We start from the raw sequence: 17,380 nt of genomic DNA on the forward strand, positions 1-17,380 counted from the left end.
TTTTTTTATGATTTTGTGATTTAAATACTATAGTTCCACTTAAGTAAAACCTGAACTCTTTTCGCACGTGTCGTTGAAATCATGATTAAAATTCAACTTTGTATTAAACAAATTGCAAACTTATTTAGATTTTAAAAAAAAAAAAAAAAAAACACTTTAATATCTATAATCATATGCATTACATCGCAACTTACCTGGATATGTGCCAAAACTATAATGATATCGAAAAATCCTTTCAGATACACCATCCTGTTTTTCTTTTGAATCGATGATGTTATTAAATTACGGAAAGAATGAAACATGCTTTATGCCATCGATGACTATCAAATCATTGTCATATATGGGCTTACCATTTACTGGCACTTTTGAAAAATGGACGATAAAGACGGTGCGCAAGAGAGTAAAAATTGTTTTCAAGGATTTTCGTATCCCATGTAGAAAAGGTATGACATTATCTGATTTACAATTTCAAATTAATTTACAAAGGACTGAAATTGAATTTAAAACCTAAAATAGCATTTTAAGCCTCGTCTTGATAAGCATTTGCTTTCAGCAAGGTTTTAAATTTACTCCTTTAGGTGGGCCTTCAGATGATTAGATTCACTTTTGACTCTATAGTCATTATAATAGAATTTTAATGATCGACAAATATCATTTCTTTTCAATCACAGTGTATCAGTTTCGTTACACATTATGAACAAGATTAAGTTTGCTGAAAATGATTTAAATGTATTGAAATATTATGTTTTTAAAAGAAACGAGTAAAGGTAACGCTTATTTAAAAAGAGGTAATGAAAGACATTTTAAAAGAATATTCTATAAGATGTATGTAGTTTTATTTTCTTTACTATTTTAGATGGATTAGATTCGGAGTTCATTATAATCGATCCATACGTACAGCAATATTGTAATTTAAACAGGCCACCTGATGTGTTGTATTCCCGGTCTGATACCGTAATTGTCACATTTAGAAAAAATGACGACACCCCAAATCCGTTTTATACGGTTGGCTTTTGGCTCGAGTATTTCGTTGAAGAAGTCTCGTTAGAAAATCTGATAGATGTACAATCAAACGCATCACTTTGTACGTATCCTTGTAAATTCTATTTCATGATATATTAAATCAAAACTGTTTAAATAGTTTCTTTGTTATTTTTGAAATGGTGTATCCTTTACAAAATCAAATTACAATTAAGATCCTGAAATGCATCATTATTAATTAATTTTTATGATAAATAGAAGAACACATATTTACGCATTCAAAGTGACGTTATAGCTATTGTAGACAATGTTTTAAGAAGATTCAAACGATCATAATTGAGCCGCGTCATGACAAAACCAACATAGTGGGTTTGCGGTCAGCATGGATCCAGACCAGCCTGCGCATCCGCGCAGTCTGATCAGGATCCATGCTGTTCGCTATCAGTTTCTCTACTTGTAATAGGGTTTGTCAGCGAACAGCATGGATCCTGATCAGACTAGGCTGGTCTGGATCTATGCTGGTCGCAATGCCACTATGTTGGTTTTGTCATGACACGGCTCATATGATCGTTTGAATCTTCTTAAACCATTGTCTACAATAGCTATAACGTCACTTTGAATGCGTAAATATGCGTTACAATTTAGAAGGCTACCATTTTGTATGATTAACAAATTAGAAAAAGATTTCAAGTATCAGTATTTTCACGAAATATTGAACGCCTAATTGCGAGCGTAATCGTTTGCGAAATAGTTGCACAACATGGAAATGTATTTTTTTGTATCTTTTATCAATATTGTTGATTTGTGCGCTTTTTCACCACTTTGTTTTGTTGTATTTAATCGTTTGCGTTAACTGCTTATTATACCCCTGCACAACGTGTATACAAGAATCAGCTTGTCCGCCGAATGACTTAAGATTCCTTTGACCCAAAGTCTTCATATTAAGTATAGAGATTGGTCATGATAAGTAAAGCCCTATTGATTTTGAGGTCAAAGGTAAAGGTCACAGGGACCTTGACTAAAAAAGCTTGTCCGCCCAATAACTTAAAACTTCTTTGACCCACAGTTTTTATGTTTGGCATGGAGGTTAGTCATGATAATTAGATGACCACTTTTGAATTTGAGGTCACTGGGTTAAAGGTCAAAGTCACAAGGACTTCAAAAACTTTGTCTGCCCAATAATTTCAGTTTCCTTTGACCTACAGTCTTCTTATTTGGCATGAATGTTGGTCGTGACCATTAGGTGACCCCCTGTTGAATTTGAAGTCACTCAATAAAAGGTCAAGGTCATCGTGGCCTTTAAAACAAAAAGCTTGCACACGCAATTACTTTAAAAAATGCTTTGGTCAACATTCTTCATATCTGGTATTAAGGTTTGTTATGACTAGTAGAGTACCCCTATTGTTTTTGAGATCACTAGGTCAAAGGTCAAGGACAGCAGGGCCTTTACTAAGAAAAGCTTGTCCGCCCATTAACTTAAGATTATTTTGACCCACAGTCTTCATATTTAGCATGGAGGTTAGTCATAATTATTAGATGACTCTTATTTATTTTGAGGTCACTGGGTGAAAAGTCAAGGTCCCAGGGGCTTTGACTTCAAAAGCTTGTCTGCCCAATAGCTTCAGATTCCTTTAACCCGCAGTCTTTCTATTTAGCATGGATGTTGGTCATGACCATTATGTGACCCCTATTGCTTTTGAGGTCATTGGTTCAAATGTCAGGGTCACAGGGGCCTTTAGTTCAAAAAGATTGTCCGCCCAATAACTTAAGGATCTTTTGACAATTTTCATAATCTTCATGTTTGGTATTGTGGTCCGTTATGACTTGTAGATGACCCCTATTAATTTTTAGGTGACTGTGTGAAAGGTCAAGGTCACAGGGGCATTTACTACAATAAGCTTGTCGGCTCAAATGCTTAAAAATGTCTGTCAACAGTGTATTGATTTTGACATTTCTTTTTCATTTGAAGCATTTAATTATATTCTCATATGTTCATAATAAAACACCCCAAGGCAAAGCTGCATATATGGGGAGGGGGGTTCAAGTCATTCACTGGCAGTTTCAGTTTTGAAGTCAGTAGGTCAAAGCTAAAGGTCACTTTTAACTTTGCCACTAAAAACATGTAGAATACATAACTTAGCAATGCACTTGCTTACTACCCTCAGATTTGGCAGAGAGTTTGTCCTTGAGATCTAAATGACCACTGTTGATTCTGACAAAGTGGTATGCGGGAGTATTCACGCCAAGACAGTGGCAATTTAAGTTTGTAATAAACACATTTCGGAAGCTTCAATAAAGTTGGTTAACTATTTTGATATGTCTATGCGCAAACAAATTTAAAAAGAAATCAAAGTTTGCTACTAAAATATGTAAGAATTCTTTTCGTATTTGCGAAAGAAGAGTATGTAATATATTGCCTTTATTGTAGCACATGTGAAATGCATGTGAATTGTGTATGGTAAAAATATTATAATCGAGTTATTATTTTATTTTGCAAGTGACTAACGTTGCATTCCGGAAACCCGCCTTTATGTCAAGTTTTGAGGACTATGAACCTTCAAAGCCAGAATATGGAAACGATGGTGATATCAGTATGTTTGAAACGAAATATTCCGATCCCCGGTGGTGGATGGTAGACCTCGCAGATATTTACAAAATTCACTTTGTCGTTTTAGTATCCAGACTAGATACCTCGTCCGACAAACATAGGGGTAATTTCTTTTAGAAACCTTTTTAAAAGTAGGAACCATACCTTCATTATTCAAGCCTCGTTACAGTTATGATATAGCCGTGTTATGGTTATTACGTTATAAAAGCACTCTAATGTTCGAACTTTATTTGATACAATTGGCCCACAGTGCTAGATTTTTCCTTAAAACGAGTGCCTTATTTAAAAATACCTATTAAAAAAAAAACTACCCCCACTAAATAAGAAGCTTCCCCCATTATAAGAAATGTCCTTGTCAACTGTGCGAAGGTTTAATATGTGAATATTTATTTCTTTTTTGTAAATTTTAATAAAAATAAAATTTTAGTTTCAGAATACCTTTACTTGTAATTTTCATGAAACCTTTACTTTTAATTTTCAATTTCACCCTTTATTGTTATTTTTAATGATATTCTCACTGATAATTTTCAATAATACCTGTTCTACGATAAATATTTGAAATGTTTCTAGAATTGTTATCAAAGAAAAGAAATTAATACATAATGATTATATTTCTACAAAAGTGGGAAACAAGATGTAAAATTACACCTCAAATTGTTCATGTCTTATTTATAGAAGCTCAACGAAATATAGAGATTTCTACAGGATTTGATAAGGACTCATTAAAACTAACGTTCTTCCATTGTGGGACAAAGAAGGAGTATGAGACTATACCATTTCATAATATACACACCCGCTACGTCAAACTGTCCCTGGTTTATTTAAGGTACACTAAATTTAGAGTGAGCGAAGTTGAGGTATACGGTGTTTTAGGTAAGAAACAAAAGTGAAAGATAAAATTTTGTATATAAATTAAATATCAGCGTGAGACATTTAACCTTAATTTATTATAGGTACTTCTGCGGTTTCCAAATTTTTTAGGTGTATAATTATAATGATATTATGGGATAGCTAAATGAATATTACTGTCCCTTAACCAATGATTCCAGCCTGGTCACACTGAACTGGTTGTAAACTGGTGGCCAGTTCTATAACAACTTCCCTCCCGATTCCGCAGGTGAAGGTTAAAAGAAATGATCTATGTTACATTTGACCAATTTGACAAATAATCTTTTAGTTTGGCTTTTTGAAAATGCACTGCAGTTCGAATAAGTCACAACAGTGGTGAGTAATGAAGTTAAATATTACGATAAACGTAGGGAACTCATATAGATAAAAAAGTTAGAAACAAATGTCGGTACAGCTATAAAAGAAAGGTATACTGAATGATTTATTTCTGAATGTTTCAATACTACATAAACAATTGCCCTGTGACATTTCATGCTATTTAATCATTGCTATTTTAATCATCAGTTTTCTTTATTTTTTATTGCTTGTTTTCAGACAGAATCATCGACCAGGAAAGAATAAATTATCACCGAAATCGCACACACGGTAAACATTTTTTTCTTTGTTCTGGGTTATAAGTGACTGCGACACTTTACAGGTGAATTTGCAGTTTTCCAAGTTGCACTTTGTAGGAACACGAGAACGTTACGTAAACTAATTTTGTAATCTCTTTAAACAACACAACCAAAGTTTTCACGCATGATTGGAACTTAAAGCAGCTAGGGTAAAAATCCTGCGAAGTCTGACATCTTAATTATTGTCCCTCGGGTGCCCCAACATTGTTTTATGTATCTGTATGTCAAAAGAAAAAAAAGATGCATATTTGGCAGTTTTTCAATGGTTTAATTTCAGATAAAATTATGTGGTTTGATGTCAACAGAAGCATCCATCAATCTCGATATAATTTATGTGAAAAGCCGGATATAAGTAAGGACTGTTTCTTTACAACATCTTGCACAACACATTGACAGACATATTCATGGTTACATTTATGAATAAAATGATTACTTTCCTTATCTATACACTTACTTCTTTACAACATTTCTAATAATGTATTGACATATGCATGGTTTCATTTGAATATTTTTATCCTTTCCTAATGCGAAATTAAATTTCGTAAAATGTCAATCATGATTAAAACAAATATCAGCAATTCCAATTTGTTACAAGATCAAGTATTATGTTATCAATACATTTACGTATAAATCAGAAAGAGTTGTTGGTCTATTTTCTAGATAGCGACTTTTCTATTTATTAATAAAACTATTCTAAAAAATAAATATATTTGTGATTTATTTCCTCATCTCAAGTTGGTATTCATTGCTTTTTACAATTTTAAGTTTTTTATGTTGGTCTTAAGCGTTTATTGTGAAGTCAGGCATTGATTTGTTATCTGCTCCTGTCATTTGAATATTTAGTACAGTCCCTGGGGACCGTTTGTGTGCAAAAAAGGTCCATGGATAAATGTTATACCAATGTAAAGCTAAATATTTGAAGTTTACAAAAATTTTGGGTAGACATGTCAAATCATGGTACGATTTGAGAAATCCAAGATGGCCGCCAAGATGGCCGCCAAATTATTGAAAAATGGCTAATACGCATTTTATCTGATAAAATTGGTTCTTTTTTGTATTAATTTTAGTATAAATGATGTAAGAACTTCAAATCCTTTTGAAACAATATGAAAATGGAGACATTTCCATTATTTATTCATATTCTCTGAATTTCATTGATAAAATTTGCTAAAAATTGCATGAAAAAATTACCAAAAATTGATATGGGGCTGATATTTTTTCCTACCAGCTAAGGCATAGCGGTGAAAATGAATATTTTTACCATAGACCACAAAGACTTGAACAATATCATACTAATATCACCCTTATTTTTTATCTTTATTGTAAAAGAATGTGGATTCTGATATTGTTAAAGTGGGTGGGGTAACGAAAATTAAGTCTCAGTATTTTGTTAACTGGTTTGTTATGATAATTAAAACTATGAATAGTCAACATGTTTTGCACTTTGGCATGTACCTAAAGTTATAAATAATTAAGAACCTTAGACTGATATTTTGTTTATCAATATTCAACATGTTCCGTTGCCATAGCAACGGAGAAGTAAAATGAAAGACACACCTGAAACGTATAACACTTTCAACTTTTAGCATTTTAAGCATGTTGATAAAAATGACACAAATTTAAAGATAAATAATCTGTGCACAATGCCATGATAACAAATTGAAAAAATGTAACATTAAAAGTAGTCATATTTAATTCTAGCAAATTATCAACACAGATAACATCCGATATTTTGAAATTAGATGAATAAATTTATTTCAAGAATTTGCATCATGCATTTGCTTTTTTTAAACTGCTATACATAGAAAAAGGTCATGTCAAATGTGCATGTTGTTATGTTTGGAAAGGATAATTAATGGTGATAATAATAAGTAAAAACATAGAAAAAGGTCATGTCAAATGTGCATGTTGTTATGTTTTGAAAGGATAATTAATGGTGATAATAATAAGTAAAAGGCAGTCTTAAAGTAGAAATGTATATGAACATTATCAAATGTTTGAAAACATTTAAGACTTTGTAGCTAAAACGAGAAATAAGTAGGTCACTGGTCAACCAATATCAAATTTTTATGACAATCAAATTTATTGTTGAGTTCAAACTTTTTGGTTGTAGCTTGTATTATGAAACTCTAACTTGCATTAGATTAAATTCTAGGTCAACTGATCTCAGTGTATAATTCTGCATCTGAAATTTTTACAATCAAAATACAATGAGATCACTAGAACAGATTAAGGTCAGCTGGCATGTCATATTGTGTCTGTTATCCCAATTTTTTTAGCTTCAAAAACAAGAAAGTAGGTCACGAGGTCTTAAATTCTAGGTCACCTTATACCAGTGGGGCCATGATTTGAACAATCAAAGAAGAACACAAGACAATTCTTCCAACCAAATGGTCTTGCATTGTGGTTTCTGACATAAAGAGTTTTTGTTATATAAAAACCGACATCTAGGCAGGGCCATTTTTATGGTCTCGGAAAAATTTCGGGGGAGCATATAGTCGCCGGGCGTGTGTCTAAAACCTAGTCGGGGAGCATCACACGGTTCAACGGGCTCTTCTTTTAATACAGACTCATGATCATTATTTGATGCCTGCAAACTTAGCACTTTACGGAGAGTGTCGGATGTGAAGTCCAGGCGTCTCTTGTTTCACAGACAACAATTGATCTCGGACATTGAGTTTTACGGTCATTTGTCTGTCAGAAAAGTTAGTACCGTAGCTTAGTAGTAATTTGTCATTACTCTTCTGGCTATTTATCCATGAAAGTCAGATCGTTTAACAGACCTTCAAGGTATCACCAAAGAAGTGTTGAAATTGGCGTGTAACCCAGGCCCGGCCCTATCATGATTTGAAGAAACATTGTAAAAGTCTTCTAGAAATTATTTCACATGCTCTAAACAATGGGGTTAAAGGGATGATTTTATAAAGGATTTTATATATAAGTTAGACTATGTAAATCAATTGACCCTTGGGAAAGGATATAATCAAACGGACCATGACTTAACCAAGCTTAGTAGTTGTGTATTATATCGTGACATAAATTGATATGGTCATAGAATGAATGAGTCACACTTAAATATCAAAGCATTTTATTTATGGAGAAGAAAGCTTTCAAAGCCTATTCTTTATAACACAAAGTAAAATGACTCCTGGGGTTAGGTCAACTTTGACCAGATTGTCAAGATTTGAAAAATAAATTAAGGTCTTTTTGACAATGCTTTTAACCCAAAATCTAAGATCTGGGCATTTGGTTTTGGAAAAAAATATGATTCTAAAAAGTTTTCCTATGTGTCTCCATATGAAATAAGTTGACACTAGGGGTAGGTTAAATTTTCATTTGAATAAATTTTGTACTGGTCTATACAAGGCTACAACAGAAATAATTAGCTTTTTTTTAAATAAGTTTTTTTTAGCTTTTCCTACATGTAAAATGAAGTGACCCCTGGTATAAATGAATTTGACCACAAGGTAGTAATTTAAGCAAATTTAATAGTATTCTATACTAGGTCCTGCAGTTATGGAGAAGAATATTTTCATGTTTTTCCTATATTTACACTGTGTAAAGAAAGTTTACTCCGGGGCTGCGCAAGGAACATGAATGTGTACTTCTTGACCTTTTACCACCATGACCTTGATGTTGTGTCATGCATATCATAAGCACCAAGTCTCACGATGGTGATTATTTGTGCCAAGTTATTTAAAATCGTCCATAAAGTCAAAAAGTTATGGAGAACATATAACCTTGACCTTGGTTGCAGCAACCTGGATGTTGAGGTCTGTAGATTGTGTCGTGGTGGGGATCATTTGTGCTAAGTATTTTTAAAACCTTTGAATTGTCAATAAGTTATAAAGCGTTAAGATGTTTTTACATTGGACCGTTAAGTATGACCCTGACCTTCAGGGTTGTGACTTGAATATTGTGCTCTGCCAATGGTGTCATAATGTTGATAATTTCTGCCAAGTTATCTTAAAAACATTTCAGAGGTTTAAAAGTTAGAGACAGACACGAAATGTAGACTTTATAACATATGACCTGTAAGTGTGACCCTGATCTTTGGGGTAGCAATTGAATTATTGCGATCTGCACATCGTCTTATAATGGTGATCAATTGTGCCAAGCTATTTAAACAAAAATTTCATAGGTTTAAAAGTTATGGAGGGGACACGAAATGTAGATTTTAATACATTTGACCTTAACCTTTGGTGTAGCAACCCAATCTTTGCGTTCTGCACATATTCTAATACTGGATATCAATTGTGCCAAGATATTTTTCAAAAATTCAGCGGTTAAAATGTTGGATCGAACACGAAATGTGGACTTTTTAACATTTGACCTTAATGTGTGACCTTGACCTTTTGGGTAGCAACCCAATTATTGCGCACTGCACGTCGTGTCATAATGGTGATCCCTTGTGGCAAGTTATTTCAAAACTTTTCAGCGTTAAAAAAGTTATGGAGACGTTTTAATCATTAAATGAAGACTTTTAACATCTGACCCTAAAATTATTGCGCTCTGCATATTGTCTCATTATGGTGATCACCTGTGCCAAGTTATTTGAAAAAATTTCAGGGGTTAAAAAGTTATGGAGCGGACACAAAAGTGTTACGGACGGACGAACTGACAGACGGAGGCCACTCCTATAATCCCCTTTCCGATACGCGGAAGGTGATAAACAATGTTGGTTTAGTCCCATCTGAAAAAGCCATACATATAAAAGCTCAAGATCTTTTTATTTATTTCTGGGAATATTTGAAAACATTTCGCATTGTCAGTTCTATTTTAAACTTCTGTGACTAAGATATACAATAATCCGATTTGTGCAAAAAACAACAACAGCAAAACAAAAGTTCTGTCAAATTTTATCAAATATAGCCTATTTTTACGTCACATCAACACTTTAAAAGGCTTTGTGGCGACTTTCCTACTGAGGAAGACCTGAATATGTTTCCCTCCGTGCATTATTTCATAATATTGACACCTTCTGGTCGTCTTTTAAGGCAAATCAGAATTACAAAGTCTATAAGAAATTGAAATCTGGCTTATTCAAATAAAGAAAACATTAAAATTGTTTGTAAAATAAACAAAATCAAAGTCATATGTTCATCCTGATTCCAAATTCAAATACGTCCTGAACTTAATCTTAATTTGGAACACACTAGTGTTCATGTGCATTATATGCTACCGAACAATTTGAGAAATGCTGTTTTTCCTCATCTGAAATTACATAGCAACTATGGTTTTAAGAGTGCTTTTTTATAATGACTTATTTAAAACAGAAAGCTTATATTTTTTGGATACGTTCAGCCGCGGGTTACTTCACATGATTTACTGATATTTATTGATGATGAGAAAATAACGAAACTGTAACAGTTGATATGATTACGAATGTCTTTGAGATTTTATTTGAATGCTTACCTGTGTATCAGTTATAGCTTATTACTACGTGACGACAATTTACATACTTTTTTGTGTGAGTGGAACAAAAATCGCTCCCAAAGTTTTACAAACACATATTTTTCTTACAACTGGTAAAAAACGGTCGAAAACAAAAGCAAAATCTATCATTACACCAAATTTATGAAGTGCTTTTCTGATGTATACAACATGTTTAAATGCGTTAAAATCAACAAATTTATATCATAGTTATAAACATTAAGAAAGAATACTCAACATTAAATGAAATTTCAACAATTATACAAATCTAGATATGACTATGTAAAACTATTTGCATATAAACAGACTATTAAATTCTTTTCAACGTGATTTATAATAATATTATGAAACAGACCGCCATCTTCTTAAATAGTCACATATTTCTAAAGAACGAAATGAGGCTGCAGTAACAAAACTCATATTGTTTACATATCGGAATTACTTATATTGTATTATTAATTTGAGACTTTTAAGTTTTAGTTTTGTGTACGTTCTTCTGTGGCTTGTTCTTAATGTATACTGGAGTTTGTCCCTACTGTATCCGGTAAAACAATGGAGATTCTATACAATGTTTAATGTGTCTAAATGGAGGCGTTGTTTTTGGTAATAAGACAAGATGCCATTTGATGAACAGTCCGGAGTTTGTCAATGATGATTTAAGACATACTGACCGTATAACGAAGCATAATGTGGTATGACCTGTAGGTCACAAAATAATTTGTAAAGAATTTTGAGGTAGCGGTGGAATATGGCCTATTTGTTTTGCGTAACAAGACATCTATACATGATTTATAATTTATGCTGCTCTATTTTTTTTTTTTAGAATAGAAGAAAGTGTCAAATTTTAACACAATACGGTGATTTTATCCATGTTTCTCCAACTGTTAAAATATTTATCAGATGGGCTTGTATTGCATTGAGATGAGAACACAATCATTTAGGTTTTTGAGATGCATCCATGGCACATTATGGGGCGTCCGTGGCCGAGTGGTTAAGGTCGTTGACTTCAAACCACTTGCCCCTCACCGCTGTGGGTTCGAATCCCGACAGGGACTTTGGATTCTTTCATGTGAGGAAGCTATCCAGCTAGCTTACGGAACATCGGTGGTTCTACTCAGGTGCCCGTTCGTGCCTGAAATAATGCACGGAAGGGCACCTGAGGTCTTCCTCCACCAGTAAAGCTGGAACGTCGCGATATGACCTATACTGTGTCGATGTGACGTAAAACCCAAAACAAACAAACATGGCACATTATCTTGAAGACGTTCTTCATCACAACATATTGACATATTGTCTCTTCCATTTGATATGTTGGATTTTTTTTGCTTTATTTGTTATTTATTATTATTATTATTATTATTATTTAATGACCAATAAATAAAGAATGTTGAAAATTTTTTTTCTCAAATCGGGTCAAATATCAAGCATAAATTTTATTTTTCAATATAACTCTGAGTAGATTTCATTATTATCTTTTGCCTCTAAAACTTTAAGCGTTTTTATTGTTACAGTAACTGTTCATCAAATGTTACCGATGTTTTAATTCAAATTTGTGTTTTTTCATGGAAAGTAAATGTAGTGAAATTTGAAATGATTTTTTTTTTATGTTTCAAATGTATCCAACTCTGAATTCTGTAATGCATAATCATGACATTAACTTCTACAACATGCTTGAAATGATAAAACTGAAAGCCTCATACCTTTCCGGGTTTCTCTCATTTTACCACTTTGTTGCCATGGCAACAGAACCAATTAATGTTGTTGGTAGAATGCAAATCTACCTTTAAAAAAATTAAAGACTTAAGAACATTTCAAAATGTAATCTTGTTGGTTATTCTTAGTCTTAATAATCGTTATATATCAGTTCACTAGAAATTGGGACTCAATTTTCGTGTACCCCACCCACTTTAGGAATGTCAGAATTCACATTCTTACACAATAGAAATAAAAATAAAGGTACAATTAGTAAGTTGTTGATCATGTCTTTGTCATATATGGTAAAAATATTCATTTTCACCACTATGCCTCGACTGATAGGAAAAAATGCCAGCCCCATGTCGATTTTTGATACTTTTTCGTGCTTTTTTAGCAAAATTTCTCTATGAAAACAAGAGTATATGTATAAGAAAATGAAAAAGGACCCTTTTCCATATTGCTCCAATAGGATGTGAAGTTTTAACATCACCTGTACCAAAATAAATACAAAAAAAAACTAATTTTATCAGATAAATTGCGTATTAGCCATTTTTCAATAATTTGGCGGCCATCTTGGCGGCCATCTTGGGTTTCTCAAAACGTACCATGATTTGACATGTCTACCCAATTTTTTTGTAAACTTCAAACATTTAGCTTTACATTGGGATAACATTTATCCATGGACCTTTTTTGCACACAAAAGGTCCCCAGGGACTGTACTTATTCTGCTCTTTTGATTTCCTTGTAGAAAATTCGGAGTACAGTAGTTGGTCAGCTTGGAAAAACTGCTCTGCAGTTTGTGGAGTAGGGACGAGAAAGCGTACAAGACATTGCATCCTTAATGAAACCAGATATTGTTTAAGAGATGACATTGGTCTTCAGAAATGTGTAGGGGCTGGAAATTGTCCAGGTAAGAACGTGTCAATGATGCCATTTTGATTATAAATCAATAGCTTTTTTTACTTTGTTAGCTTAAATGTTATAAATATATCAAATAAGTATATATTTGTACATTTTTGTTAAGTAAATGTTTTAAAATTCGGTGTCACGTAGAACTATTTTGGGTATATATAAAACATTTGTTCTTTATCTTGCAGTTTGTGTCTTCAAATTTAAGAAATGCTATAGCTTTTTTCCCGAGTTGACAACTTGGAAAAATGCCCACACTGAATGTTGGAGACGATATATGGCACTCGTATCTATAAATTCTTTAGAAGAACTTCAGTTTGTCAAGTATAAATTACGGGAGAAACGGTATTTAGATATGTCTGGAGAAATTCAAGTCATATCAGAAAAAATGAATGCCAGCTTTTATGCCCATATCGGTTTGTTTTGTTTTTTTAGTAAATTGATTATTTTTGTTTTCTTCATACCGTGGAATATATATTAAAAAAACGATGTTTCTTGTTTGTTTGTCTATGTGATGGTTTCACAATTTAATTATAAATCTCTATTGCGCTTATACTAGATGGCATGAATTATGAAGTATTGTTGTCACAGTCTGTCGGACTCTTAGACTGGTCTATAAATTTCAAACTTTGTGAGATAATAAATTTTATAAACGAAGCTTCGTTGTTCAAAAAATAAATGTTTGAAACACATCTTCTATCTGACATTTATCTTAAAACGAAGAGTGGCTTAAAAAATTTCGTTTCTTGCCATGTTTATATTTTTTCAGGGCTTCACAGACGGAATACATCCTTTATCAACAATCAATTTCTCTGGAACGATCTCTCAAAAGTTATATATAATGCATGGTCAGTAGTTTTCATAACATCAAATTAAATAGTTTGTTATTAACAGAGGGGTGAATATCGTGCATGTGTAAGAAAGACGTAAAGAAGTTTTACACGTGGCATGTGAGATTAACCCATAAGATTTTCATACACCGTCATTTTTATAAAAAAAAATCTATCCAGTAAATTAGAATGAAATGTCTGTTTGTTTTTAGGTTTGTATTAAACATAAGCTTACTTTCAGTATATGTTATTTCATTGATAGGAAACAAGGAGAACCTACTGGGGGAGACTGTGTTAGAATGAACTACCAGTTTTATGAACCAAACAATACTTGGGAGGCCGAAGACTGTTTGCAAACTCTTGCAGATTATTTTGTCTGTGAAACAGCTATAGAAAATGAAGCTGACGGTAAGCACATACAAAATGTTTCTATACATAAATGTTACATATATGTTTGTAAAATATGCGAATTTATTAGTTAACATTTGTATCAAATAAACTTGCATTGAACAATCTTACATTCTTAGAATCGTCTTCTCTACGATGTTTGACACAATTACATGTACCTATTTTTATCAACGTGTGCAATATTGTATGTAGAAGAAATGTGTTAACACAAAGGTAGAATTTATTTGATAATGTGTATAAGCGAGTGAATCGTTCAAATCGACTAATTCCACACTTAAACATTCTATGAAACGAAATCAAGTATTTCTTGACGTACAAATTGGCAAATGTTACTATTAATAATGTCAAGGTTTTTTGTCAGGCAAACACAATGACTGAAACATTAGTACAGGCATATTTTTTGATGTACATGTATATCAATGATGCTTGTATATGAGATATGTCTTAAATCAGTACAATCGCTGATACTTACCTTGTGATTATCACAAATTCTCATTGCCAAGTTTACATTTATGCACAACAATATTCATCATTCCAACGTTTCAAAAATTAAAAAAAATACCAGTGGAAATTCAATATATTATTCATTTCAACAAATAAGTATATGATACGAATACTGTTTAAGTTTCTTATCAAGCATTTGATATCTAATTAGTTTCGGCAATATCAGAAAACAATGTACGATATCAGAAATATAGCAGCAATGACTGGAAAATAGTGAATGAACAGATACGCACAGGCGATTACCGTGGAACTTTAAATACGAGTCAAAAAGGCGAAGATTGTTCACCATGGCCTAGATCTACAAAGTATAAATCCATGGAAGAAAATTTTTGTCGGGACCCACTTGAACTTGGTGAACTTGTGTGTTTCACAGACACCGGCCAACTAAGCTTTTGTCCTTTTATACGTACGTAGATATACACTTTAAAGTTGTATCTTTCCTTTCTTTATAAATAAAGGTCCACTTCTATATGTTTAATTTAATGACAAGTAAAATAAATAATATTTGGGCCTGGATTGAAACTTTGTGAAGAGTTCACTTCTTTTTGTGACTTAATACGAGTTTATCTTGATTCATTATTATGCATTAAATGTTGTCAACTTTGGTCAATGGTGTTATATTATTCCGTGCCATGTTTAACAAATCTTTACTGGTCTGTCCAAATTGTATTTCATTGAGCAGATGTCTTTAATTGGATTGTACGTCAGTATCAGAATTGGTCTTCTATAAACTTTGAAAGTACATGGCATTCTGGTTATGTTAGATCAGGCTAAAAAGAGTTGAATGTAATCAAATTCAAAATTCTATTTATCAGTTGTAAGAAATATCTGCCGAAGCATTGTCCATTTGGCACAGTATATCTTTACGATAGTTTTCTTTATTAAGAATATTTTTGGAACTTAATTAAGAAGGTCAATTGTCACGTCACGTTCAATTAGTATGTTTTGTTTGACCATTACACTATAGGTAACTTGTCCTCTTTCTTATTTTACCGTTTACTAACGTCCATGCGATATGACACAATACAACTTTTCTATGTTCGTATGACATTGTATCTAAAATATATTAATAATATAATTCAAAATTTTATTGTAGATATATTGTATTGATCAATGTATTATAACATTTTGTAAGAATATAGTTTTCTTACTTACTTGCTTTTAGATTAATTACTTTTCGATGTTTACTATTTTGTTTTACAAACTATTAGTTCAGGATAACGCATCATCAATTGCACATTATCTCACAAGCATCAAATTATATCATTTAAGTGCCTGAAATGGAAGAGCCAAGTTTCTCTGTTCTTACATACATCGGGACGTTGGATACTACATACAGAGGTAGAACATGTAGGAGATGGGATTCTACAATATTTCTTTACAGAGATGTAGATTTTCGAAGTGAAAATGTATCAATCGTATCGAATTATTGCAGAGATCCTTTCAACTATGGTTATCTTTGGTGCCACACATCGGATCCTATTTTTCCGACTGAACCGTGCTTGACGACAGGTAAAAATTGTGTTTGAAGAAAAGCCAGAGCATTTCATTTTTACCTGTTTTTTTCCCTAAATATTCAGCACCATTCTATTAATGAAGATTAATAGAACTAATGATAGGACCAACTGTGGATAAAGGTCACTTTCAAAATCACACAACATAAGCTAAAGCATATTTATTCTTTCCACTCAAAACATATTAAATTGGTTTGCCCATCTCCTGATCTGGACAAAACTATCTTTTTAGTGCAATTATTAAAATTCAATAGTTTAACCGAGTTGAAAACAGAACGAACCATTATCGCCGGCTGGTCTGCGCCCACAGCATTAGTAGAATAAGTTACAACAGTAATAAGGTTAGGGCAATATAAAAGACGAAAGAAGTTTTGTCAAATTGTATAACGATGACAATAAATTAAACATATTTCAATTGTTTATACATTTATTCTGACAGCGAATTCTATTTCGAAATAAAACTTATCAAATGTAATTCTATTGCGAAGTTAAACAAATCAAATGTACAAAAATGTTTGCAGACAACTGGACGGGTAGATGTGCTAATAAAACCTCAAGATATAACGGATATAAGAATACCACATACTCAGGAAATGAATGTAAAAATTGGACCAGTCCTAGATCATTCCTTGATGATAGGAAAGATCAACAATTTATCATCAAAGAGTGGTTAGATGATAATTATTGCCGAGATCCTTTCAATAACGGATATGTCTGGTGTTACACTGGTGAGACGAATGCCGAATGGGAACCTTGCGATATAACAGGCAAATATGTTAAATAATTAAACCATTAACATAAAGTTTATGGATGGGTGGGGGGGGATAAGCAGAAAGAAGTAAATACGTAATCGTGATAGTACCGTTAAGATTGCTTTCCAAAATTGATTTAATATTAAAATTTATTAATCTTGACCGTGATTTTTTGTTTTGTTTAAGTAAATTACCTTTAAACTATAATAATGTATGATGTTTT

At 32.5% G+C, this 17,380-nt stretch overlaps 1 protein-coding gene across 1 annotated transcript; it reads left to right on the top strand.

Annotated features, from left to right (window-relative positions):
* The first annotated feature begins 245 nt into the window (after positions 1-245).
* LOC132752585 (uncharacterized) lies at positions 246-17,332 on the top strand. Its single transcript, XM_060742922.1, has 13 exons — positions 246-443; positions 857-1,084; positions 3,480-3,692; positions 4,265-4,462; positions 5,033-5,083; positions 5,390-5,464; positions 12,989-13,150; positions 13,338-13,565; positions 13,919-13,997; positions 14,242-14,387; positions 15,043-15,297; positions 16,164-16,403; positions 16,927-17,332. Exons 1-13 carry the CDS (start codon positions 269-271, stop codon positions 17,187-17,189), a joined length of 2,313 nt encoding a protein of 770 aa, XP_060598905.1. The 5' UTR covers positions 246-268; the 3' UTR covers positions 17,190-17,332.
* The last annotated feature ends 48 nt before the right edge of the window (positions 17,333-17,380 follow it).

This window comes from Ruditapes philippinarum, unplaced genomic scaffold (genome assembly GCF_026571515.1).
Source record: "Ruditapes philippinarum isolate M1 unplaced genomic scaffold, ASM2657151v2 ctg10966_1_1_1_1, whole genome shotgun sequence".
Classification (NCBI taxonomy): Eukaryota; Metazoa; Mollusca; class Bivalvia; order Venerida; family Veneridae; genus Ruditapes; species Ruditapes philippinarum.